Raw genomic sequence first — 24,210 nt, forward strand, 5'->3', positions numbered from 1 at the left:
GGTATTGTGCGTGTACTTGTAAACAAGCTGTACCAGTTCGAACAAATGAGTCACTCTGTTGTGTCGCCCAACGACATGAACAATATGTTTTCAAAGGTATCATCAACTTTCGGATGCATAGTTCCATATGCACCGAAACCTGCCAATAGATCGTTATCTTCTGAAGGAATGATCCAATCCAAAGATTCCGGGCGACGTCGAGCAATAAAGATGAACATCGGCCCTTCAAAAGCAGAGCCAAATCGTTGCCAAGAGGAGAGAGAGCTATCCGGAAGTTGCTCGCGAACGAGGACAGGTTCATATGTGAACCACAAACCAAATGCAGCCCAAAATGGGGTTTCTTTTGATAAACTGCGAATTTTGTACGATATTAGGACCTCGAGCTGGGGACTTGCGAATGGGCGCGATGTAAGATCAATGAGTGTACGGAGTAATGGTGCCAGCAATTCGGGAAAATAGACCTACAAAAAATTCACCTTGGCATCTTGAAATTAAGATTAGATTAGAAGTGAAGGCTCACCAAATCGCTGCACAAGATATGAGTGAGCGGGGGACAATGCGAGCGTTGATCAGCCACCAGCTCAGATCTGATGCGATTGGCATGTTCACTGTTTCCCCAAGCCAATGGGCGAACGTAGATCAGATCGCGTAGTTTGGGGTCCTTGCATCCAGCTTCCAAGTTACTCTCAAGTAAAGGACAAACCTACAGGGCAAGAATTTTGAGACGACGCAAAAAAGATATAGATAAACAGGTACTTCTGAGAGATCAGTTAAAACCAGCCGGTCGCCGAGCTGTAATTTGAGAGAAAGCGCAACATTGATACCAACCATGCCCGAACCAGAGCCAAGCTCAATTATCCGGATGCTTTTGCGCTTCTCCTCGCATGGGAAGGCGGGATTAAAGATGAGATTTGAAGGTGGATTGAGGTATATGTTAAGAATATATGCCGCCTCCCTATAACGCCTCGAAGGGTTATCATCTTCAAATTAGAGCAGTGACTGACTCACCAGACTCTTCCTGCGATTCCGTACGTCTCAATAGCCTGTCTTTGCGATTCATGTCCGTATATACCGGATAATGTGCTCGAATCTTTCGCGACAGAAAAGGTAGAAGGCTGGATATCGAGATATTTTGGGAAATTGAAATTTGGGTTTGAGTCTAACATGATGTTGTGGCTGTGCTCTTTCTTTGCATGTGAAATCCTACTATAGTCTGTTCTGCGGCGCATCCGGCAATGGATGAACATCCAAAAGAGTACCGGGGGTAACGCTTTTGCTTGTATCTTTCCTCCATGTCTTCAAAGGCAAAACCCCAAACGTTGACCCCTTTGGCCGCTGCTCTGGCAGGAGCTTTAGGCGCTTGTTTTAGTACTGCGTGAGTCTCTTGCAACAACTTGTTCAGATTCTCGTCCGGAATTGACGATTGATGTCAGTGTTGTCTATCCGCTAGACGTGTACGTTCCACAAGCTGCTTGATCATTATTTATCTTATAGAGCTACAGCGCCAAGACGCGTATACAAGCCCTTCCGAAGAGCAAAGGAAAAGATGATTCGTCGATGTTCGCCTTGATTATTCGGATATTTAGGAAGGAAGGTCTTCTTGCGTTATACAGTGGATTTGGAGCAACAATGCTGAATACTTTTTCCATGCGTGCGTCTGTCTGACGCAGTAGCTTTCCATGCAACTCATTGTATCTTTGCAGAATACGCTTACTTTTTCTTCTATTCCTTTGTCAGAAATTCCTATATATCTCGAATAACTCGCAAGTTACCAAAGGGATCCAAGGCTCCAGCATTGTCCACAGCTGCTGAGCTTTTACTCGGTGCCGCGGCCGGCGCGCTCGCCCAGATATTCACGATACCCGTATCAGTCATTGCTACCCGGCAGCAGGTCGGTCGTGTAACGAAACCATCTTCCATTACACTTCCTTCAAATGCGTCCGAAGTTTCTGAGCTTAATGCGGATGACTCCTTCATGGCAGTTGCCCGGGAAATTGTCGAAGAAGAAGGAGTAGCAGGCTTGTGGTTGGGTATCAAACCCGGCTTAGTTCTTACCGTGAACCCAGCTATCACATATGGCATGTATGAGCGGGTCAAGAGCCTTCTCCTACTAGCCAAAGCTAAAGGAGGTTCAAGTGACAAAATGACAGCTTGGCAGTCATTCGTTGTAGGATCCCTCAGCAAGACTTTAGCTACAATTGTACGACCGTCATCTATCCTCCCCCCCCACTAGAATCTCACGCATAGCCTACCTCAGGTAACTTACCCATATATTATGGCAAAAGTCCGCATTCAGGCGCGGAGCGCAGACATCCATGATGATGATCCCAAAGACATCCCCCCACCTCACACGTATCACCATTCAGGATCAAAACACCCAGGAGCCCTTGACGTTCTTGGCAAGGTGTTCAAGCGAGAAGGCTTTTTTGGCTGGTATCAGGTGCGATTCGTAGATCTTTCTTAGAAACCTTTTTTGTTGATCCATCTGCAACTGCTCACCAGGGTATGGAGGCACAAATAGTCAAGGCCGTTCTTTCTCAAGCTCTACTATTCATGTCCAAAGAACAATTCGAAAAGTGGACGCTGGCTTTCATTGTACTGTTAGCTCAAATGCGTTCCAAGTAGGCCTACGTAGATCATGATAGAAAGATTGTATCTTAGTCTCTGAGAGTGCTCTTGCAAGTTGTTGCAACACATACAGGTCCATCTGCTGCAATACTTACTATTGTACGAGCGTTTAGGGACGAAAAGCAGTAACTGAAAGCGAAGCATGATCATGTTACGCGCACCGAGACGTACCGATGTAAGTATTGGGCAGTTTGACGCGTCTGTGTACATACTCATTTGCGGCCAATGCACTGCGGGGATGAGAGCCTTATCTTGCCGCGAATAGGCCGCGAATAAGGTGAGATTAGGTACAAAATTCTACCATTAAGCGCGAACAGAATATTTGATTTAATCACATTATAATCGGACGGATATTATGTAGAGAATACATTGTGATTATACAGAAAATTCCACCGCTAAACCACCCGGGAATAGTTAAATAAAACCCAACGTCATTTTTCAATGTTTTCGCGTGCTGAATATGCAAGAATTTTTTAGTATAATCTACTATAAATTAATGTGCGAATTTACTGGGATTATTTTGAATAATTGCAGCGTAATCTTACTGGGATAGTTTGAAATTTTCGCGGAATATTCGCCGCGTGGAGAGCATGAGGTTCTTCAGAATAATCTCACCGAGAATAGGGGTACGCGATGTCGGGACGTCGTGACGTCGTGACGTCGTCGATATCGAGACGCCTTGACATCGAGACGTCGTCGATATCGAGACGTCAAGACGTCGAGACGTCTCGATATCGATACATCGAAACATAGCAGGGTCGCGAATGTCGGGACGTCGACGATCATCTAGTTATTTGTGTCAGTAGAATCTTCAGAATGGTAGGTAGGGACTTATCTATGTGCTCATTCATTCATAATCAGTATATTCCAGCAAGCTTGCCTTACAACTCTGCCCTAGATAGCACCATTATATGTATATACATTGTGTACAAGAAATTCATAGGTAAACCATTGACCTCTCTGAATCTATTAGCTTGTCAGTCACATACCACATCAAAGAAAGCTGAAAGTTACATACCATTATGCTGCTGCTGCTCTTACAAGGACTGGTAGAATGATGGTTCTCCAGATATACCACCAATGACCAGGGATGATAAATATTTCGATGTGTGCCATGGAACCTTTGCAACACAGCATGAATTAGCGTAAGGATAGAGACGTGAACCGCACGGACAGTTAGCACAGTAATTGCGAGGTCGGCTGAGGCACCTATGTTCCAATAAAATGTGCGCCAACGATTCTGAAAGCAAATAAATATGTATTGAATTGGAAAAATCAGCCAGGAACGCACCAGCTTTCCTTCGCCATACAACCTGTATAGGGGGGAGCCAAACTCTGCTGGGACACGGACACTGTCTGTCCCACTCTGCCTTCCGCCGGTCGTAGTCGCTGGTCATGCCTACTTTCCAGTAGACATCGGAATCGACGAAAGCGTACAAAAAACCGGGCCCATCCGCTGGCGACGGGGGGCGGGAGCGTCTGGACGTGTATAGAGCGTGAAGTGAGCGGCTGGAGCGTCTTGCCATTGTGCGCGACTCCAATATCGCGACTCGAATATCGCGACTCGGATCGGGGGGAGCGCGCGGTACGAGGAGATTTAGAAGGCTGGGATGAAGCGCCTGGGGAGCGGGTGTAGTAGCGATCCAGATTAGTGTTTAAACAGACAATATGTGTTTGGTGAAGTATATCGGGTACGCTTGTAGCTTGGACTGTGTGCTATACGTTTGTGGGTGATTTGGATGTGGACAAGAAGAGCCTCAGGAATGCTAACCATGCTGTGATGGGTATTATGTCGCTGTCGATGGGATTAGATAATGACTATCGGGCCTCCTGCAACCATAGAATCTTGAACCCAGTGAAACACATTTTCTGAGCAGAGATGGCAACAAACTCAACAAACTGGATGAACATTTAGACGGATAAAGCGTATTTAGCGTCTTGTGTATCAACCAGCTGCTGGTGAGTTTGCAGTTGCATGTATACTGAGAGGGTGGAGCAGGTGGGCGTGGTGGATCGTCAGTATATGAGCTGTTGTGGTCCGGGATCGGGGGTGGAGGTAGATGGACACCAATGAGCATGCTTAGCATGGAATAGTGCGCTAGACGTTTGTGGTCAAAATTGTTGTGCTCAGGGACCTGAGGAATGGCTAGCCATGTTGTGATGGGTATTATATCGCTGTCGATGAGATTAGATAATGACTATCAGGCCTCTTGGAACCACAATACCTTCATGTTCACTCATTCTGAAATGATTTTGCAAAGAAAGCCCACCCTGAATTGGTCAACTCCGAAGCAAGATAGTATTTGCTTGAGCCACTCCATAAGATGTCAGTCCAAGGCCTTCATTCCATAGGATTGGGGAGCTGGGCAGAATATATTGATTGAAAGTTTGGCCTAAATAGTATACATGGGTATCAGGAGAGTAATGGAGGATGTCTAAGTAGCTGGGGTAACTCGTCCCAACTCCAGTTTTGTGAAGGAGGTTCTTCATTTGTAAGATCTCAAGTTCCGAAGGCTACAAAAAGAGACGTTTAGGTCGGCGGTGGTAAACAACAAAGGTATGAGTGAGAAAGACTGACAGATTGACCGACTAGGGTAGAGCGTATCGTATGTGTGAGCCAAGGAGGTTGAATGCGGAAGTTCTGGCTGGTTGAGAATGATGCGCAAGAGTCGACACTAGTCGACTCTAGCAATCTCTTGAGCCGACTCGAGGTAATGCTTCTTCAGATCGTGTTCCAGATCATGTTGATTGAAGAGTAAGATAGCTTGTAACGAGTTTGACTCGAATACAAGACGATGGTAAGGGATAAATCAAAGTGTCAGGTTAAGACAGAAGTGACCGATAATTTGATTATCTAATGAAATCAATTCTTTGGGCGCTTACAAACGCTCCTGATTTGTCCGACTCCTTGTCCTTTGTCGGCGATTCCTACAGAGTCCAACTCAGTAGGGGGCCAATCGAAATTACACTCTTTACACCCCGAGATCCAACGAAGTTGGGCACCTTTGTGAGCAATCTGCTCTTCGGGCAGGAACATCTGACTCAGATCGCTTCATACTTGATAGTGGAAACCATGGAAGTAAACGATGCAGAACAAGTCGGACCTCATGCAATGAATGCTCCAGTAAACATGCTATCTGGTCTTCGCGGTTGCCGCTTAATTCGATACTCTCAAGCAGATTCACCATACAGCCAATCACCGTCGAAGCGATTCTTTGCAAGACACCATTATAGAAGACGATTTTACTCAACTCAAGGTCCGAACTTTATGAATCGTAATCACCAGCTTGTCTCACAATTGCACAGAAAGAAAGCTCCTCAACTAAGGATATATGTCGCCGAATTGCTGCAATACCCCTGATTCGCTCGTTTATCCCCAGAGACTTTCTCGTGAGTGACCGTGTTCATCATTCTGCTTCTTCATGCTTACCTTTCCAATACCTTGCTGATTGATCTCCAGCTCCCCAAAGTTCTCTTCAATGTGGGGATCATTAGCTACTTGTCGTTCTCTGTCAAGTTACTCTGGAAACTTTCGGTCATGTTCCAGAGTCAACCGCATGCCGTTGGTGTTGGATTTCTGGTTCCAAGTGCTGCAGTTTTTACCTTTGCTCAACTTGAGCGATATGCTGGCGATCAAGTCCCAGGTCGAGAGAACATCACAGAGATAGTAGGACTGCTCGAATTACACTGATGTTTAGTGGGCTCATCATTTGACAGACAAATCCTATTCTCCAAACCGCCTTGGATATGACATCTCTTGTAGGCATCTTCATCTGTACTCTCATCTTCTGGTTGGTAATATCTACACTGGGAGATTGGGCTGCAGTACTATGTATTATCATCAACTTTAGGGTGCCATACATGTTTTAACATAATGTGGAATGATTCTTGTGAAACCCGCGTTATATATCTGTCATGCGGACATGATCCTCACTATTCAGCAATAAACGAGCAAAGGTGTTGCTAAGGAACCTACATAACTGGTCCCAAGCATGCATGACGTTGCAGTGCGTGAATTGTCAGGCCAGTTGAATAGCTTCACTTCCTCGTATGTTAACTCAGTATCTAGTCAGCTAACATATATCCAATATAATGAGTTCATTCTCGGATCTAACTATAACATGCTTTTTGCAATGTGCATAATACCCAAACTAAAGCAGATGGACAACCCTTCCTCCGACCCTCAAGCACGAACCGGTGCTGGCATTCCTGAATCATTGCCATGGTAGAACTATAGGGAAGAATGTCACGAATCAGTATATCACTGAAGGAAGCCATAGGATCACCTTCGGGACAGGGTATACATGTGTAATAGGTTTTCCTTTGATTTTGAATGACAGGTCTGTGCGGACGAAATGCGAAACAATGTGTGACAACGGTACAGTTAGAATTTTTGGGACTGCAGGCTTTTGAAGGCATAACCATCCACAGTTCAGTCTCCGATAGAGATCATCATCTGCATCGATTGGCTCCATAACAATGACTTCGAAGTATGTGATAGAAACTGTCTTTTGAGTGACAGGGTGGGGATGAGAGTGACGTATGACCTGTTCAATCGTGCCAGCACATACTCTTCCATTGTCGCGGAAAACAACAGAATTCTGACGGATGGAGGGGGAGTAGATTACCCGCCCAGCCGCAACTCCTCCCACAGTATGTATTTGTCGAGAAACTTTACCATCCCAGTGTGAACTCAAAACACCGTATACGTCACATAAATGATAGATGATACGATCCAGAGTGGGTTTTTCAATGCAAGCGGGGTTTGTTTTGAATTCAGTGCTTGCCCAAGCCACTAAATCAGTCCCGGCAAATATACCACGATGATCTTCACGATCGATATCTGTTAAGGCGGTCAATGCCTCGTTGATTTCTCCTTGTAAATCCGTGTTATGATCTAAGATGACTTGGAGGTTGGCTTGCCGGCAATAAGAAGTTAACATTGTAGCTTCAACTTCCCCTAAAAGACACAATTATTGTCCGAATGAGAACATTAGGAGTACATTAGCTTACCCAGACGTCGATTGGTATTGAGTTGTTGTAAGGAATGGTTGATGCGCTCGAACACTGGTGTACTGTGAGCATGACCCGGACCCATGGTTTCCAGATCAGTAACGATGTGAACAGCATGATGGTGATTAGGCTTCAGGGTAAAATCAGGGTATAGCTCAAGGACACCACGCAGGTATTTGAGGATATGAGATTTGTAGTAGGCGCGCGACTTTTGTGATGTTTCACGAAAAAACAGGACACGCATAGAGTGAACAAGGTCCAAGAAGTTCTCTAACATCTTGAAACGACGAGAGTCGACTCCCTTGTCATTTTCATAACCCCAAACCCGAATGAGAGTGATGACTAGTGAGATCGAACAGATGACTTTATATTCATCAGCACTGAGCTTGCCTGAAGCAGATGTGCCCCATTCTGAGGGCGGCGGCTGAATCCAGTTCGGAAGAACAGTCCATTTCATGTCGGCCCAGATTTCCTCCAAAAGATCTTTGCCAATGACATGGCGAGGACTGGATCCTGATTTCGGCCTGAGGCTGCTATCACGATATTCTTGACGCTAATTGCATTATAGTCAAGACTCGCTCATTGCATAACTGAAGATCTTTACTCACCCAGATTAATATCCTTTGTACCATGACATCTTTCGTCAAAGAGGTGATACCAGGTTGACTAGAATCAAAAGGTGGAATTTTGTATTCTACGCATAATTTCTGTAGATATTCATGCTCGAATTTCATCAGGCTTGATCTGGAGGGCTCGTCCGCTTCGAAGGTTCGTTTGAGTTTATCATATCGTATCTTTGAGACATAATCATCGTCCGATCCATATTCTTGACGCTGATAGATAGATAGATATTTTCGGATTGTGAGGAAACAAATTATCTCGAAAGAATGCACGTACATAAAGCATGATTCGGGCAACAAGGATTTTTTTGTTATCGGTTGTATTGTAGCGAATCCCAAAATCTTGGCATAAAGCTCGAAGGACTGATTTTGTCCTGTTGTGGAGTGAGGGAGGCCTGGTGGTCAGATTAAGTATTCTAGACTTCAGGTTTTCGAAAGCCTGATCTCCATCGAAGACGAGTGGTGGAGCAGGACGTAACACCGGTGGCATTTCTGAAGGATCAATGACCGATGAGACCTTCGAATCAACTGACTACAGGAATTGATTCAATCTAAAAGGGCTATTCTAAAAAGAAACGAAGACATACTGCTTTGGAAAAACCGGAATCTGAAACTTCATCTGCCTCAGAAAGGCTGAGACTTGAAGCTTGATCTGTCTCAGAAAGGTTGGTATCTGTAACTTCATTGAGAGGGACAGGCTATTTTGAATAACGCATGAGTGAAAGAACATTGTCACAGGAGGCAGAGATGAACGAACGGCATCTCTTGGATGTGAAATATCGTAAGTGTTCCAGCCATCTGGAACATTGTCATAGTTCAGTGGTGGAATCTCGGGTACCTCTTCCCGCTGCGATGACATACGCTGTGTAACTTCAGACTAATGGAAATTCTTCAGTCAGTGAGCTTACCCATTGCAGAATCTGGTCCACCATTGCTTTCTTGGTGCGAAGTCCAGTACGTAGTCCGAGCACAAAGGTGAGATACCAAAGGACTCCTTTGTTTTCTTCACTCAGGATAGATCCCAAGGATGGATCATTTTGTCGAATTTCATTTAAAAATTTCCGAAGACTCGCGTTAGATATCTTCTTTTGGTCCTTAGTGTCCGGGTGAAGTCCATTGCCACCATTTTTCTTGTCATCGATCTTCCATATTTCACGAAGATGTGTCTCAAAAAGGCCAAGATATCCAAGGTGCATATCGTCAATGACCGTAAACCGAATGGGATCCCAGTATGGCAGATCTAATAGCTCTGACCACCGGAGTCCGTTCTCCTGGTAGATCGTATTACGTCGCGCCATGGGGGCTTCTTTCCATTCGAAAGCCAACTGTCGATGCTTATTCCAGTCCCTCATCACCCATTTCTCCGGATCGAGGTTATGGATATCTTGAATTGGAAGTAAACATCGTCTGCAAAAGTATGTATGGCTGTGTGAAGCGAATCCCGAAAGTTGATGAGCACCCTCCGTATCACATACGGCAGGGATTAGCACCGCGAAGATTGTTCGACCAAGAGTATATCGTGCAGTACACATGTAATACACTCCTTCCCAAAAAGGGAGCAACTGTTGGACTAGCCTGCGCAAGGTATGATTGATGTTATGTCGGGAAGGTTTTCCGGGAATGATTGTTACTAGATACATGTACTTCGGCTGATATCGAAGATGTTCGGGTAGGGACAAGATTACCATGTATAACGCGGTAGAGCTGAAGGAGGCGTGTTGTTCTTTCAAGAAGAAGGGGTTGAAAGCATCAAATCCGAGACTCATGACGAGTCGCAGGTCTGGTGATCCCGAAGGACCCATCTGAGGTGTCGCATACGGCTGACCATCTGCGCCCTTGAAGCATCGAAATGTAGATGAATCAACGAAATCTCTTTCTGGAGATTCCATCGATGGTAGCGGGCGTCGTTGATGTTGATCAATTATATCTTCGAGGCCCGGGATAGCTAAGATTCTCCCAATCCACTCTTGCAGATCTTGGAAAACCTGTTTCCTGATAGGAGTGACAAAATTACGCGTTCCAATGCGGCGAGTGCGCCATAATGTCGCACCACACGGTGGCAAGTCTGGGTGAGATCTCTCGTTACACACAGGTAGAGGTTGATTGGCTCTGAGTGCATTTTCGGAAATACTGATTGCCTCATTCGTAAAAGGAAAGAGCGCATAACAGTTTGGGCACGCAATGGAAATGTGTAATGTCGGATCAAGATCATAATGGTCGACAATGGTGTGAATATCTTCAGGAATCCGAGATGCGACCTGCGAATCTATCTTCTGTCTTCGCACTAATCCTTTGATGATACAGCGAAAAAGTGCCAGTATTACTCGCATTTTACGAACTGGAGTCTGAAATTTGACATATATTATCAATGCAGCTATGAGAGTGGGTGCTTCCTCGGTCATCTGTTTCCGAGTAAAGCGACGACCTAAAGACGGTTAAGACACTGGAAATATCCCTGAGGGAGAAGAGAATACTTACTGTTGTCAACATTCAGTCCCCCGTCTCTGTTACGATAGGCCTTTGCTTGCCAATGCCTCTCTTTGATCCGATGGACCTTATTCAATGTCACAAAGCGGCAGAGGCGGAGTGACTAACGGAGCGGGAAAGCGGAGCGACTAAGCAGAACGGTGAGGCGGAGCAGCTGGACAAGGCAACAAGGCGGAGCGACTAAGCAGAACGGCGGCAGGCTGGTCCCAGATAATGACAGAGATATATTGAGTATCGTAGTCATAGGTAATAATAAGTAAGCACATACCTGGTCCCAGATAATGACAGAGAGGTCAAGATAAGGGACCAGGCTGTGGAGGGTTGGCTATATATACATAATCCGGTCTGCGAGAAACAACGATGTAATACTGTACAGTTTAGGAACAAGGAAGGTGGCGGAAGCCAATAGAAGGAGAAGATGGGTCAGGTGGATCAGTAATCGATGGATCAGTAATCGATGGGGGTTTGACAGTGATGGGATGATGTATCGTACAAGTAAAGGCGTCGAGACGGTGAGAAAAGGAAAATGATAGGGGCTGCGTACTTTATGACATTACCCCCCTCCTTATGACCATTGCCCTCGATGGTCAAGGCTTCGCCGCTGTTGGGTGTTTTTTATGAAAGGCCCGAACAATTTTTGGTGCTCGAGTGAGGTTGGCTGCGGGTTCCCAAGAGTTGTGCCCTGCGTCGTAACCTTTCCACTTAACCAAATATTCCAACTTCTTCCATCGAACCCGGCTGTCTAAGATCTCCTCTACTTCGTATTCCGGTTCGTCTTCATCCTCTAAGTATACCGGCTCTGGTGGTGTTGGTATTTCGCCATTAATGGAGTTACCTTTCCAGGGGTATAGTTTATCAACATGGAAGACGGGATGGAGGCGATCTAGGGATAGGGGAAGGTCAAGGCGGTAGTCTAAAGGGCCAATTTTCTCCAGAATGCGATAAGGGCCAAGCTGTCGATCTCCTAACTTTTCACTGGAAAGTTGAAGGTTAATGTCCTCCGCACTGAGCCAGACTAGGTCTCCAACTTTAAATTGATGAGCTTTCCGCTTCCCGCGTTCGTATCCCTCCTTCTGTTGTTTCTTTCCTAGGTGTAAGGCAGCTCCGGCATCTTGTCGCGCTTCTCGGAGAATCCGTATACGGTCATCCACAGCTGGAATACCGCTTTGTTGGCCCACTGGGATATTGAACAGGGGAAGATAGCCGTAGGTTAGCTCGAACGGGGACATGCCTAGCGCAGAATGAGTCCGTGAGTTAATCACAAACTCCGCCATGGGAAGGTGCTCTGCCCAGTCATCTTGTCGTCGTCCTACATAGAGGCGGATGTATTTCTCTACTTCCTGATTTGCTCGTTCGGTTTGGCCATTAGACTGAGGACGGTATCCGGAGGTTAGATCTGATTTAATTCCTAGCCTAGCGAGAAGGGATCGCATGAGTTTAGCTGCAAACTGGGGTCCGCGGTCGGATTTAAAGTGAAGAGGAAGACCATGGAGACGGAAGATCTCTCGGTAGTAAATATCGGCAACGCCTTCGGCTGTGATGGAGCTGGTGCAAGGAATGGCGTGAATTTGTTTTCCATACAGGTCTGTGCAAACCAAGACAGCATCGTAGCCTTGGGAGTTAGGTAGCTGTGTTATCAGGTCAACCCCTACCTCTTCCCATAGACCGGATGGTACATCTAATGGTTGAGTTACGGCCCGTGGGTGTCGCTGGATCTTCTTACGGGCACAAACCTCGCATCCCTCAACGTATTTTTCCACAAAAGAGCGCAACGTAGGCCACCAGAAATGGGTACTGACCAAGTTGAGTGTCCCGTGTAGTCCGGGGTGTCCTGCAGTTGGATTGTCGTGGCATTGACGGAGTACCTCAGTGCGTAGGTCGTCGTTTGCTGGTACGTATACTCGACCTCGGTAGTAGACCAACCCATTGTCTTCTTCCCATTCGGCTATCCCATTGGCCAAGCGCTGTAGTCCGTGCTCTTTGACTGTTTTGAGACCCTCCAATACCTGTGCCTCCCGTTCTGAGGCTTTCCGGATACGATCCTCTAAGGGGTTCTGTAGGATCGAAGCTGCAATTTTTACGAAGTGGCCAGGTTTAAGGACTGTCTGTTGCCGGTTATCATTGCTGTCCGATACATGATGAACTGCCATGCGGGAGAGAGCATCAGCTTGGGTGTTTACTCTGCCAGGGCGGTGGATCATATGAAAGTCAAACCGTGACAGATAGAGGGCCCATCGGGCTTGTCGACGGGTGAGATCTTGTGCAGTGCGCCAGAATTCGAGGTTCGAATGGTCCGTAATGATGTCGAATGGTTGAGGGAGTCCTTCTAGAAAGTTCCTCCAATCCTTCAGTGCTTCAATGATAGCAAGCATTTCTCGATCGTAGATTTCGTAGTTCCGTTCCGCTGGCTGCATGGATGCCGATCTGAAGGCTACCGGATGCCATTGGCCATCGTCTTGCTTCTGCATAAGGGCGCCTCCCGTGGCAAAGCCTGATGCGTCTACCTCGATTCGAGTAGGCCTGTCTGGTGTCCATAGAGCAAGGATCGGTGCGGAGATGAAGGCTTCTCGAAGGGTATCAAATGCTTTCTGTTGAGTGTCGGTCCAGGTAAAGCTGGTGTCTTTCTTCGTCAGGTCGTTCAGAGGTCGTGCTATTTTGGCAAAATTCCGGATAAAGCGTCGGTAGAAGTTTGCAAATCCCAAGAACCCTCGTAGTTCCCGAAGATTAGTAGGGACTGGCCAGTCGCGAACAGCCGCTACTTTTACCGGATCCATTCTCACCTCCCCTTCTGAGATGATGAGTCCGAGGTATTCAATCTGTTGTTGTTCAAATTCGCATTTTTCTGGTCGTAGGTAGAGGTCGTGCTTTTCTAACCGGGTTAATACTTCCCGTACCATTCGTCGGTGTTCCTCGAGATCGTTACTGAAGATAAGGATGTCATCTAGGTAGACTGCCACCTTGCCGGCTGCAATGAGATCAGCAAATATAGCATTCATAAGTGCTTGGAACGTGGCAGGGGAATTTGTGAGACCAAAGAACATGACCTTAGGCTCGAACAAGCCTCGGGTTGTTGCAAACGCGCCTTTCCATTCATGCCCCTTCTTAATCCGTATGTTATTGTAACCCCAGCGGACATCAAACTTCGTGAAGTATCTGGCTCCCTGAAGTCGACTAATGATGTCAGCAACTAACGGGAGAGGGTATCGGTTCTTCACAGTGTACTCGTTCAGTTTCCGGTAGTCTTGTACGAAACGGAGTTTCCCATCCTTCTTCTTTACGAAGAAGACCGGTGATGAGATTGGTGATTTTGAGGGGACGATATAGCCTTTCCGTAGGTTTTCTTCTAGGAAACGATCCAACTCCTCCTGCTCGTTTAGGGACATGGGATAAATCTTGGTACGCATGGTTGCCGGTGCTCCAGGTACGAGATCAATCGCATGGTCCCAAGGTTGGTGGGCAGGTAATCGTTCGGAGGCGGATTCTGAGAAAACCTTCTTGAAATCACGATACTGCTCAGGGACCATTTCTTCGAAGGTTTTAACGGGTTTGTCTCGGTTGGCTTCCTCTGCTAGCTGCTGGGAGTAAGTGAATCCTGCGGCGCACCAGACTTCCTCCGTCTGTTCCTCTAGAATTCCTGCTTTTACCCATGCCCAGCGAGTTTTATGATTGGCTCGAATTCGGTGTATTGGTGGTTCTTCCACCGCTGCTGATTCACTCGGTTCAAGGGTCGCTTCTAGTGGCACCTCAATGTGGGGGTTTTCTGCGGGAGGTTCCAGTTCCGGGAGTTCGAGGATCGGGGTTTCTGTGTGAGTGGCGGCTAGATGAGAGTACAAGATCTCCTCGTCTGGGACTTCTTCTATCGTTACTCGAGGAGGCTTTACTGAAAGTCGTCCTTTCTCCCAATCAATCTCCGGATTTACCTTCCGTAGCCAGGGGAGTCCAAGGATGATGTCTTCACCTCCTAGGTTGGTGATCAGAAAGTCCATCCATCGCTCTTGATTATCCACTGTGAGTGCTAGACGTGCAAAATGGGTTATCCGTCCAGCTCGGTTAGGTGTTCCATCGATATTAAAAACGTCGATTGGTTTATGGAGGGGTGCACATCTTACATGGTTCCGGGTGACAAAGTCTTGGTTTAAAAACAGGGCGGTAGCTCCACAGTCTACCATGGCTGCAGTTGTTATACTGTGATTCCTTCCTCTTAGTCTCGCATGAATTCGGAAATGTGGGGAAGTAGAGTTTAATTCCCGGATCGACGATATTGTACATGATGGGTGCGAGTCATACGAGGAAGTAGCGAACATAACAAACTGATTACGGGGTACTCTCGGTGCAGCCGAAGCGGGTACCCTCTTTAAAAACCCTGTTGAAAGCCAGAGGACGAGGAGGACATAGCGTTAGCACGATCAAGTAATTCCCTTATTTGACCAATCTGATTGGAAAAGTCCTGGTTAGGGGGGCTCAGAGTAGCAGCTACGGGTGCAGGAGCAGATGTTGGGGTCGAGGACGCGATTTGGACGGATTCGTTTGGGAATAGGGAGAATGGCGCGGGTCCCGTAGCGGATATCTGTTGGCGTCGAGGTTGCTGGCGTCGGCCTCGGTCTCGTCCGAGTCCCATGAATTTGTCTTGGCAGACTGCTTCCAGATGTCCTCGACGTCCACAGTAGCGGCAGGTGGTTTCTCGGTGTGGGCAGTTTTGCTTGACATGTCCTTGGGCACCGCAGCCGAAGCATCGTCCTCGCATGCGAGCTAGGAATGCTTCCCTAGTATTCCCATTACTGGTGTGGGTTGCATCAATGTCCATAGCATGGGGGTCAGCAGGGGTAGTGTGAGCGGTATGCGTGGGAGGGTATCCAGAGTTCCGGCCAGTCATGGTGGGATCGTGCAGGTAGACATCCACTGATATGGCCCGTTTGATTGCCTCCTTCAGAGTCGGAGCAATTCCTTGGGCAATGTTTACGGTGATGAGGTGTTGTCGGATCTCTGGGAGTAATGCAGTGAAGAAACGTTCCCGCAAGTCAATATCAGACATTTCAGTCCGATCTCCGATATCCTTGAACTTCTGAGCGAATTCCGCAACTGTCTGTCCTTTACTTTGCCTGAGATTCTTGATCTCGCTACGGGCTTCCATACCTGGGTCCATTGGTTCAAACCGTTGGCTAAATTCCTTCAGGAACGCCTCCCAATTTCCTCCGAAAGGGGGATTTTCCGCATTGAAATGTAGCAGATGGGGAGTTGCCCAATCTCCGGCACTTTCTGTGAAGAAGCCCAAGGCGGACTTGATGAGTTTTACTTGGCTTTTGGCGAGATCCGGTTGTTCTGACGCCCAATTCTGGAACTGAGCCATGAAGCGACGGGCTTCAGCGCCATCTTTACCCTTGAAAACCTCGGGTTTGTTCATGCTTGACTTAGAGGATGAGCGTTCCTCCATAGCTGTAGCAAGGTTAGCTACTTGTCTGATGAGCTGAGCCATGAGATCCTCCGCAGAGGTGTTTGGGGCAGGCGGGATAGGAGTCGACATGATGGGAGTAGGCAATCGGGGCTGGGGAATCGGCAGGAAGGTTATATTGCTCACAGTGAGTGGCTCTCGGATTGAGTTCGAAAGGGCGTTGGGGCAAGGTTGAGACTGGCAATCGCGCCAAGTATCGTCGTTGTTATGGGCGTGAGCTTGGTCTCTGGGGTCAAGTGCGTGCGGGAGTGCGGAGCAGTCTATACTGGCAACAGGTGTTTCAGAGTCGGGCGGAACTGGGGAAGACGTGGTGTCTATAGACCCTGCAAGGACAACCTTATCGGTAGGCTGTCAGTGCAGTAATGGATCTTGACCTAATGTCACGAAGCGGCAGAGGCGGAGTGACTAACGGAGCGGGAAAGCGGAGCGACTAAGCAGAACGGTGAGGCGGAGCAGCTGGACAAGGCAACAAGGCGGAGCGACTAAGCAGAACGGCGGCAGGCTGGTCCCAGATAATGACAGAGATATATTGAGTATCGTAGTCATAGGTAATAATAAGTAAGCACATACCTGGTCCCAGATAATGACAGAGAGGTCAAGATAAGGGACCAGGCTGTGGAGGGTTGGCTATATATACATAATCCGGTCTGCGAGAAACAACGATGTAATACTGTACAGTTTAGGAACAAGGAAGGTGGCGGAAGCCAATAGAAGGAGAAGATGGGTCAGGTGGATCAGTAATCGATGGGGGTTTGACAGTGATGGGATGATGTATCGTACAAGTAAAGGCATCGAGACGGTGAGAAAAGGAAAATGATAGGGGCTGCGTACTTTATGACATTCAATGCCTGGAAAAGCTCGTCCTCTGCATCTATAACACCCATAGAACGCTCTCCGGGAGGCAGGGCCTGAATTGTTCTGAGTAAGTGACAAAATCTAGCCTCCGCATCCAATAGACGACGATTGGAGGCACTTCCGGGATTGAGGGCAGAGAGTCCAGAATTCACCAGTAATAGACTTTCGGGATCCGGGAACTCGAAGGCTATTGTTTGAGAAGGAGGGGTAATGAACTCCAAGCCAAGGTCGCAATCATGAAGAGCCTCCATTCGTACACCTATCTCCGTGACTACAGAACGCAACCAGGCTTCGAAATCCGCCACTGTTTCTGTATTGTTGCAACCGTGGGTTTCGTCGAAAGAATTAGAAGCTGGGCGGGAGCTTTCACTAGGTTGGTTTTCTAGGTGTGAATCAGTCCCGCCACGTGAAGTCGTGAAGGACTCCGGTGCGGCCTCAGTCTCGGCGGTTTGTGTTGCTGAAGCAAAGGCGGCTCTGAGACGTTCTCGATGCCGATGCGCTATTAGAACCGACTGTGGAGCTAGCACTCCCTCTGGATCCTGCTTCAAACATTCGTGGCATCGACATGGCTGATCTCCTGAGCCATCAACTCTACGGCGGCGAGCCATTTCACAACCGAGTTTGACCCGGAAAAAATGAGACGAGATGGAGTTTGAAGACACCCAGTAGTCGTGATTTGTGAACTGATGTAAGTCGAAATATGGTAGACAACCACGATTGGTTGATTATCTGATCAACCTAAAAGGGTATAGCGTGAAGATACAGTTCCTATCGTAGACATCCTAGTAGGAGCATGACCATGACGGACGTGATGTTTTAGCGAGTTTCAAGTAGACAGTTGTTTTTATAAAAAGGTTTTGAGGTCCTTATCTTCAGAATCGCAATCAACGATGGAGCCCTATGAGACGTCGGATGAAGAGACACAGACTTCGATGGTGTGTCATGTCATTTGGAAAGCCTCTGATATTTGCCTTGACTATTCGTAGCCTAGCCAATCAACTTGGTGGAGAAAGCAGGCGTACGAGTATTACCGTTACTGTAGTGACGACGATGGGATCATTCAAAAGGTCTTTGACAGTCCCAATCCAGAAGAATCGTACGTCAACTAGTGCTTTGAATTTCCTCTTCGAAACTCCGAGCATGAGCACAGGAAAACGAGGGGACGAACGAAAACACCCCCTCCAAAGGGAGCTCTTAAACACGGCTCCGCCACCTCAAGTCCTGGTTGGTGTTGTCATCTGTATCGCCATAGACTTGTGCTGACGTCCGTCTCTTGATATAGGTTCTGTCAAAGATGCGGAAGCTAGAGGAGCTACACCCGTAAGCTTCAAATCTTCTACACGTCCGCCAAAATACTTTTTGGAAGGGGAAAAACGTACCAATTCCTTTTCGAGCGATGCGTTGGGGCCGACAAAGCTGGAAACCGCACGTTTCAGGTCGCATGATAGCGAAGGAGAGACTGCTTGGTACTTCAGCCAGTCACCATTTGACCTGGACGCACCCCCTCCCGAAACACCGAACCCGAGGATGTTAGCAACGATCTACATCCACAGGAACATGAAGGATGGAGCCTATCAGTTATGGTTGTGGTGTGAGCGGGATGGCGGAGGGCTTGCGTGGAAACCAGTAGACCTGGAGAATGAGCGAGTAGCTCATCCCAAGATTGCGGAGCGGGCTTTGAAGTTGACTACGTCGGGAAGGCCTAGTTGGGTGCTCACTAGTACCTTGACTACCTATTGGTCACGAAAGCCCAGGAGGTCTAGATCGCGTTCGGTTGCAGCAGGCTCGATGAACAGTGGTTCCATTAGTACAGGAACTGAGGTACGGTGAAGTCCAATATTCGATAAATGTCTGTGTCGTTGCGTACGTTCCGGATCGAGTTTGCAAGGGTGTGCTCCGTATTGTATCCAGAAGATCTTCTATCGAGTTGGACTCTATAGAAGTGTTTCGTGTGAAGAGAAAGATGTAGAAGCGTAGAGAGGTGAGGGAGGGAGCCTAAACAGAACGCGTTATCAAATCGCGTGAGCGCCTAAATGTTTCTCACGCTATATACTTGAGTGAAGCAACTCCATCGTGCTCAGTAGAACAAAGGCCATTCATTTTCCTTGTACATGTATCTGTAGTATGTACACATCGTGTATATAAGTATTATTGGATAGTGTTGGTTAAGACTCGAAGATTCGGAACTGAATAAACAAGTTATTGTAATAACTCCAAGAATTTCCTCGGCATTGACATGTGGAGGCCATTAAACGGATCCACATGTACTATGTCGGGCACGAATGTGCCATATGAGAATAACACCCTCCAGCGATCTTCATTATTCTGTCCAGATGCCTGTACCATGGTTGGTGTTTTGAAAAATGTCGCAACGAGACAATGCCTCCACAAACACTGTTGGAGCTAATTATTAGCATGACAAATGTAATCTTCAAAGGATCAAGATGCACCCATTTCATAAATAGACGAGGACACCGCTTCATAAGGGTTTCTATATCTTGCAATGGTATATCAATCATGAAAGGAGCAACTTCTTCAACAAGTTGTGGATTCCAATAAGTCAAAGCAAAGCATAGAAGTTCTCGTGAGTTGCTTTTGAGGAACTTCCTATCAATCGCAGGGAAGCCTGAGTATCGAGTGTAATTTAAACCGAGTCCGACTCACCTAAGTTCGAATTGAACGGCGGCAATTGCTTTATGCACCTCATACTTTTCCGCGGCTTCGGCGACCTTTAATATCAGCGCAAATTCGATTTGATCCAGCACAGGTTGATGACTCTGAGTGCCGACATATTGGAAAAGGATGTTCAGGACGTGAGAGCGTTCGGGAAGAGAAGACACCTCCCCGATGTAGGATGGAGTAGTAGCAGGTGGAAATCCACTGGTATCGACTTCGAGTTCCTCCTTGTCTACGATAAACTTCACGTTATCAAAAGATTGCAGTACAACGAAGCGAGAGCAAGCTACAAGCAGCGTCAGCTTGTGTGAAAAACAAACCTCGGTAGGAAAAGACATACAGATTTGCTTTGCCTCTGCGAGGCGGGAGATCGCGATACTCATGTCGATATTGATTATCCTCCGATTGAAAGACTAATAAGTTCGACGTATCTTTAATCAGTATCCTCGTGACAGGTCAAGATACAAACCAAATCGAAAGAGTCTGGAGACCAGGACGTCAATATATAGTGATCGTGATAGAGAGTAGAAAACTAATAAGCGCTCGTAACCCGACAAAATAACACGAGCTTAAAAGCGCCCGTAACTCGCTCTTAGCCTCTTATTCGTACTAGTGGAACACACGAGTATAACTCTGTGCTTCTTGGGCTTCTCTCGTATCATACCAACACAGTGAGCTCTCGCAACTGTTTATCTTGGCGTTAAGTGTGTGGTTGACATGCGGCCTTCTCAGTTATCTGTTCGCTCGTTCAATTGTGATGAGTGGAAGTCCTCATAGCCCACATTTTCAAGTTCCTCTCCGTGACCAAGAAGGATGGTATAAAGCGGTTAGTTATCCTGCATACCAGAGCTGATAACGTTCGATAATTACCATCTAACTCGACTTCAGCATTTCGAAGCGAGCACTGATGTACCGGACACTCCTTGGAGCAGAAACAAGACGATAGAAGTAGAAGTCGGATTGGAGACGGCTGAGGTAGATCTGGAGGACGGTAATTGCCATATACAACCCTCGAGTGCAACAGCAGTGAGTGCAAATTCAATTTTTGCGTATCAACAAAGCTACAAGTAATACACAGGTCTCCAGTTTTCTTCCTCAAAATGCACCTCCAGAGGCTCAGATCGACGGTGATGAAGGGCCATACCTTGAATCAAAACCTGAATGCGTAGACCGCCCGTCCGATGCACTTGATCTTCAGAATGACACAAAGGTAAGATATATCTTCATTCGGATCTCCATGTCTGTCTTGTTCATGCGCCAAAGGAGAACATCGGTGTAGCAAAAGCAGTAAGTATAATTCATCATGTTCGTAGCTGTTTCTAATCAATGAATAGAAACCCGTAGCTAATCTTAAAGATGAAACTGCCGAGAGCACTATTCGGGGACAAAGTGAATTCTTACATGTGCGTTGCAATTGTATGTCGTGGTATCAAGCACCTATAACCTTTTTAATTTCATATCTAGGACTCCATTGGGACCACAATGGGCAAACCTATGCAGCCACTTCAGGTCGGTGGTGACTTTCGTTCTTATTCCTTGCTCAAATTCCGTAGGACGCAAAACGCGCATTCGAAGACGTCAGTTCACTGAGTAGGTACCTAAGACTTATGACTCAAACTCTATCTATAGATCGACTCTAAGTCTCCGCGTTTAATCGCCTTAAAAAACTTTGCTGTGAGCACGCTCGGGAAAAGCATGTCTTTGTTCTATATTCATTGATATGGATAACTAGCTTTCTGAGTTTCTATTCAGGGCAGGTACCCTAAGTTACTTGCTATTCGTCATCAAAATGCTTCGAAAGATCTGGACAATGTTTCAGAATCAGTTTGCCGTTGCTGTTGGACATCTGGTTGTCAGTGTGGGTTTGTTCATCCTGGTTCGATATTGGGGCACAATACCAGTAGAAATACAAGCCGTTGGCCAAGTAAGATTATATTTTCCACGACTTCTTTACAACCATGGTGCGATATTGACCATCCTGTTGACAGAGATCGAGGTTTTCACGAATAATCGTCGATACCACTGTCCTAGCAGGTGCTTTCATCTGCACTTCCGTTATCTGGCAGATAGTATCTGTTATTGGAGGATCAGTAGTCATGATACACAGGATGTACTTTTGATACATATAATTTTTCACTACGGCTCTCAATTTTATTCGTATATGAGTTAGGAGTCCTCAAGGAATTTCAGCCATGAAAGATTATGTCCTTCTAAACACACCGCAGGCACGATTCAACTATCTCTGCCTTAGTTGCAGTTATTTGGCTAACCTCCTCATGGCGCCGTGAATCTCGACTATTCATTTCAGTTACACATCGCAGACATGTATATACACGCGACTGAACTTAGAACGGGATATATATTAGTCCCAGAACAATACATATATATATACATTGACAACGACAGTAAAACAAAATGTATCGCAGATTGTCCGTACATCAAAATGATAAGTTACACTTCTTCTGGAGATACTCTCTGGCAAACTGGTCATTTTTGTGCGAAAGAAAGTGAGCTTTTTTAAACTTCAGTTGACTATGCCATTCTTGACTAGTCATCAATTTCACCGTCTCATGAAGGTCACGAATCTTGCGCAGCCGTGCCTGAAACCAATCTTCAGCATCTCTGGACCAATATCCACAATTAAGACCACATGATCTCCAGGGACCCGAACGGGGCCACCATGATCGGATTGCGGTCTGCTCTACGCCGTCTTTCGAAATTACACCTGGAGGAGACCTTATACAAAAAGTCCTTGAGAGAAGGTGAACACATACCTGTAACAACCTCGTATGCCCCACATATGAGATCCATTTCTTCATTAGTGAGTTGATCATCCCAAAATGCTCGATTTTGACCCGCCTCCCAAACACAGAGTGAATACTCTCCTTCTTGCAGAGCATGTCCAGTAGGCCCATCGCAAACATCATTCACATCAACCACTTCTCGAGCTAATCGGGAGATAATACCCCCAGCAAGGAGTGCCGCACGACCTCTAGCTGAGCGCAGGAAATTATCACGAAGAATCTCATAAGCACAGTAGTCTTGTAATGTTGGTTTGAAGGAGGCAGGACGCAGGCCCAACATGGCAGGTCGACGACAGGGAATGGCCCGGGTTTTGCGAGGAGGGTAGCTAGCCAAAAGTGTGTTGAAGGGCATCCCATGTTCAATCAGGCGTGTGAGAATATTTTCGGTCTTGGGACCCCACTCCCGTCGTGCTATCTCCATAACGGTGGCAGCACTGCGTAAAGCAATCAAGTATGGCTCATGATCTGTGGCACCTTGAGCTTGTATCAAAAAATAATGACCATCGAATGAGCATAATACGTCAACTTCAAACGGAACCGGAGGCCTCATGAGACTATTCCTAACAGCCAGATCATACACTTGGGGTGCAGTCCGTAGATTGACTGCATCCATCAGTTGGGTTACGAAGTTACACATTTGCAGTTTGACATAATCATCTGGTCCAGGAGATGGTGGTGAACGTCCACATCCTATTAGGCCCAATACCTTGCTCCAGACCTGTGGTTTAAGCACAACGTCGCGATTATCGGGTCGAGGTTGTTTGAGAAACCCAAATCTATAATAGGCGACATCTTCAATGCCTTCACGGAACCCAGAGTTCAATGAGTCGGCCTCTGTGCGCTTATTCGGATACAGACGAGCAAGGTAGGAACCCGAGGAAGCAGTACCCACGTTATGATTTGTTTCCTCATTCATGTGAGTCTGCACTGAAATGAAACAGTCCGAGTCGTCGTCGTCATCATCGTAAAGGCTGTAGTCAGGACCGTCTTCAGGATCCAAGTCCGTGCAAACTTCCCATTCGTCTGCAACTGAATCATAACGTCGCTGGCGCGAACCATATCTCTCCCAGATGTCTTCATAATTGTTCCTTCCTACTGCTGTCCATACCCTCACTCCTTCGACCAGATCCCAGTAGTACACACGAGCCCCTTTCCTGCCCGGTGCTCTATCCTTCTCTGCATTTTTTTCACGCTGTAGACGAGATTGGCGTTCAACAACAGTCTCAGAAGAAATGGCTCGGAGCCTTTGAACGTCGCGACGCTTGATGAACGACAAAAGGTCCTCGTTTGGACGGGGTAAGGTTCCACCATCAATGCGGGGTAAACGCAGCCGAGGTTTATATTGAGAAACGTCCATATCAACGGGAAAGCTTTCCTCTGCGCATGGAGGTGGCGGGTACGGTGTCTGTTCTGAGATCAAGGTTCTGATGATAGTAGCAGTGGGGGTTGGAATTACATTTTCTAACATGGGATGGATGGACCAATTATCCTTAGAGCCCCAACACAACATCAAAGGCATTTTGGCCTCGAGGTAAACAGGAATCCAAGGAAGACAGTTTGAATTATGCACATCCAGAAACATGCCAACCATTGGAATATCCATAAGTTGATGGAAATACGCAAGCCACTCTGAACTGATTGATGTCTCTTGCTGAAGCCGCTCCTTCCATTGCCATTT

General features: G+C 46.8%; 8 protein-coding genes across 8 annotated transcripts; 4 read left to right on the forward strand and 4 right to left on the reverse strand.

Annotated features, from left to right (window-relative positions):
• Positions 1-50: 50 nt before the first annotated feature.
• Positions 51-1,166, reverse strand: C8R40DRAFT_1163988 (putative methyltransferase-domain-containing protein; the record flags this gene model as incomplete). The annotated part of the gene is made up of 4 exons (XM_046230436.1): positions 51-461; positions 521-703; positions 757-955; positions 1,009-1,166. 4 exons carry the CDS (start codon positions 1,164-1,166, stop codon positions 51-53), a joined length of 951 nt encoding a protein of 316 aa, XP_046079466.1.
• A 126-nt stretch (positions 1,167-1,292) lies between these two features.
• Positions 1,293-2,625, forward strand: C8R40DRAFT_1163989 (mitochondrial carrier; the record flags this gene model as incomplete). The annotated part of the gene is made up of 6 exons (XM_046230437.1): positions 1,293-1,375; positions 1,434-1,454; positions 1,503-1,651; positions 1,704-2,200; positions 2,258-2,440; positions 2,503-2,625. The coding sequence occupies 6 exons, from the start codon at positions 1,293-1,295 to the stop codon at positions 2,623-2,625; spliced, it is 1,056 nt and encodes a 351-aa protein (XP_046079467.1).
• A 2,860-nt stretch (positions 2,626-5,485) lies between these two features.
• On the forward strand, positions 5,486-6,503 carry C8R40DRAFT_1177867 (uncharacterized protein; the record flags this gene model as incomplete). The annotated part of the gene is made up of 6 exons (XM_046232752.1): positions 5,486-5,752; positions 5,805-5,885; positions 5,935-6,018; positions 6,089-6,295; positions 6,346-6,423; positions 6,480-6,503. The coding sequence occupies 6 exons, from the start codon at positions 5,486-5,488 to the stop codon at positions 6,501-6,503; spliced, it is 741 nt and encodes a 246-aa protein (XP_046079468.1).
• Positions 6,504-7,621: 1,118 nt separating this feature from the next.
• C8R40DRAFT_1062135 (uncharacterized protein) lies at positions 7,622-9,901 on the reverse strand (the record flags this gene model as incomplete). The annotated part of the gene is made up of 2 exons (XM_046225454.1): positions 7,622-8,124; positions 9,271-9,901. The coding sequence occupies 2 exons, from the start codon at positions 9,899-9,901 to the stop codon at positions 7,622-7,624; spliced, it is 1,134 nt and encodes a 377-aa protein (XP_046079469.1).
• An 8,041-nt stretch (positions 9,902-17,942) lies between these two features.
• Positions 17,943-18,882, forward strand: C8R40DRAFT_1074853 (uncharacterized protein; the record flags this gene model as incomplete). The annotated part of the gene is made up of 4 exons (XM_046226772.1): positions 17,943-17,987; positions 18,039-18,148; positions 18,203-18,276; positions 18,335-18,882. The coding sequence occupies 4 exons, from the start codon at positions 17,943-17,945 to the stop codon at positions 18,880-18,882; spliced, it is 777 nt and encodes a 258-aa protein (XP_046079470.1).
• A 609-nt stretch (positions 18,883-19,491) lies between these two features.
• C8R40DRAFT_1074854 (uncharacterized protein) lies at positions 19,492-20,111 on the reverse strand (the record flags this gene model as incomplete). Its single annotated transcript, XM_046226773.1, has 3 exons — positions 19,492-19,543; positions 19,717-20,014; positions 20,069-20,111. 3 exons carry the CDS (start codon positions 20,109-20,111, stop codon positions 19,492-19,494), a joined length of 393 nt encoding a protein of 130 aa, XP_046079471.1.
• Positions 20,112-20,485: 374 nt separating this feature from the next.
• Positions 20,486-21,848, forward strand: C8R40DRAFT_1177873 (uncharacterized protein; the record flags this gene model as incomplete). The annotated part of the gene is made up of 10 exons (XM_046232753.1): positions 20,486-20,554; positions 20,617-20,754; positions 20,807-20,938; positions 20,992-21,015; positions 21,063-21,131; positions 21,193-21,237; positions 21,282-21,305; positions 21,358-21,402; positions 21,461-21,652; positions 21,717-21,848. 10 exons carry the CDS (start codon positions 20,486-20,488, stop codon positions 21,846-21,848), a joined length of 870 nt encoding a protein of 289 aa, XP_046079472.1.
• A 520-nt stretch (positions 21,849-22,368) lies between these two features.
• C8R40DRAFT_1062206 (uncharacterized protein) lies at positions 22,369-23,889 on the reverse strand (the record flags this gene model as incomplete). The annotated part of the gene is made up of 1 exon (XM_046225460.1): positions 22,369-23,889. The coding sequence occupies one exon, from the start codon at positions 23,887-23,889 to the stop codon at positions 22,369-22,371; it is 1,521 nt and encodes a 506-aa protein (XP_046079473.1).
• Positions 23,890-24,210: the final 321 nt, after the last annotated feature.

This window comes from Lentinula edodes (assembly GCF_021015755.1).
Source record: "Lentinula edodes strain Le(Bin) 0899 ss11 chromosome Unknown C8R40scaffold_71, whole genome shotgun sequence".
Classification (NCBI taxonomy): Eukaryota; Fungi; Basidiomycota; class Agaricomycetes; order Agaricales; family Omphalotaceae; genus Lentinula; species Lentinula edodes.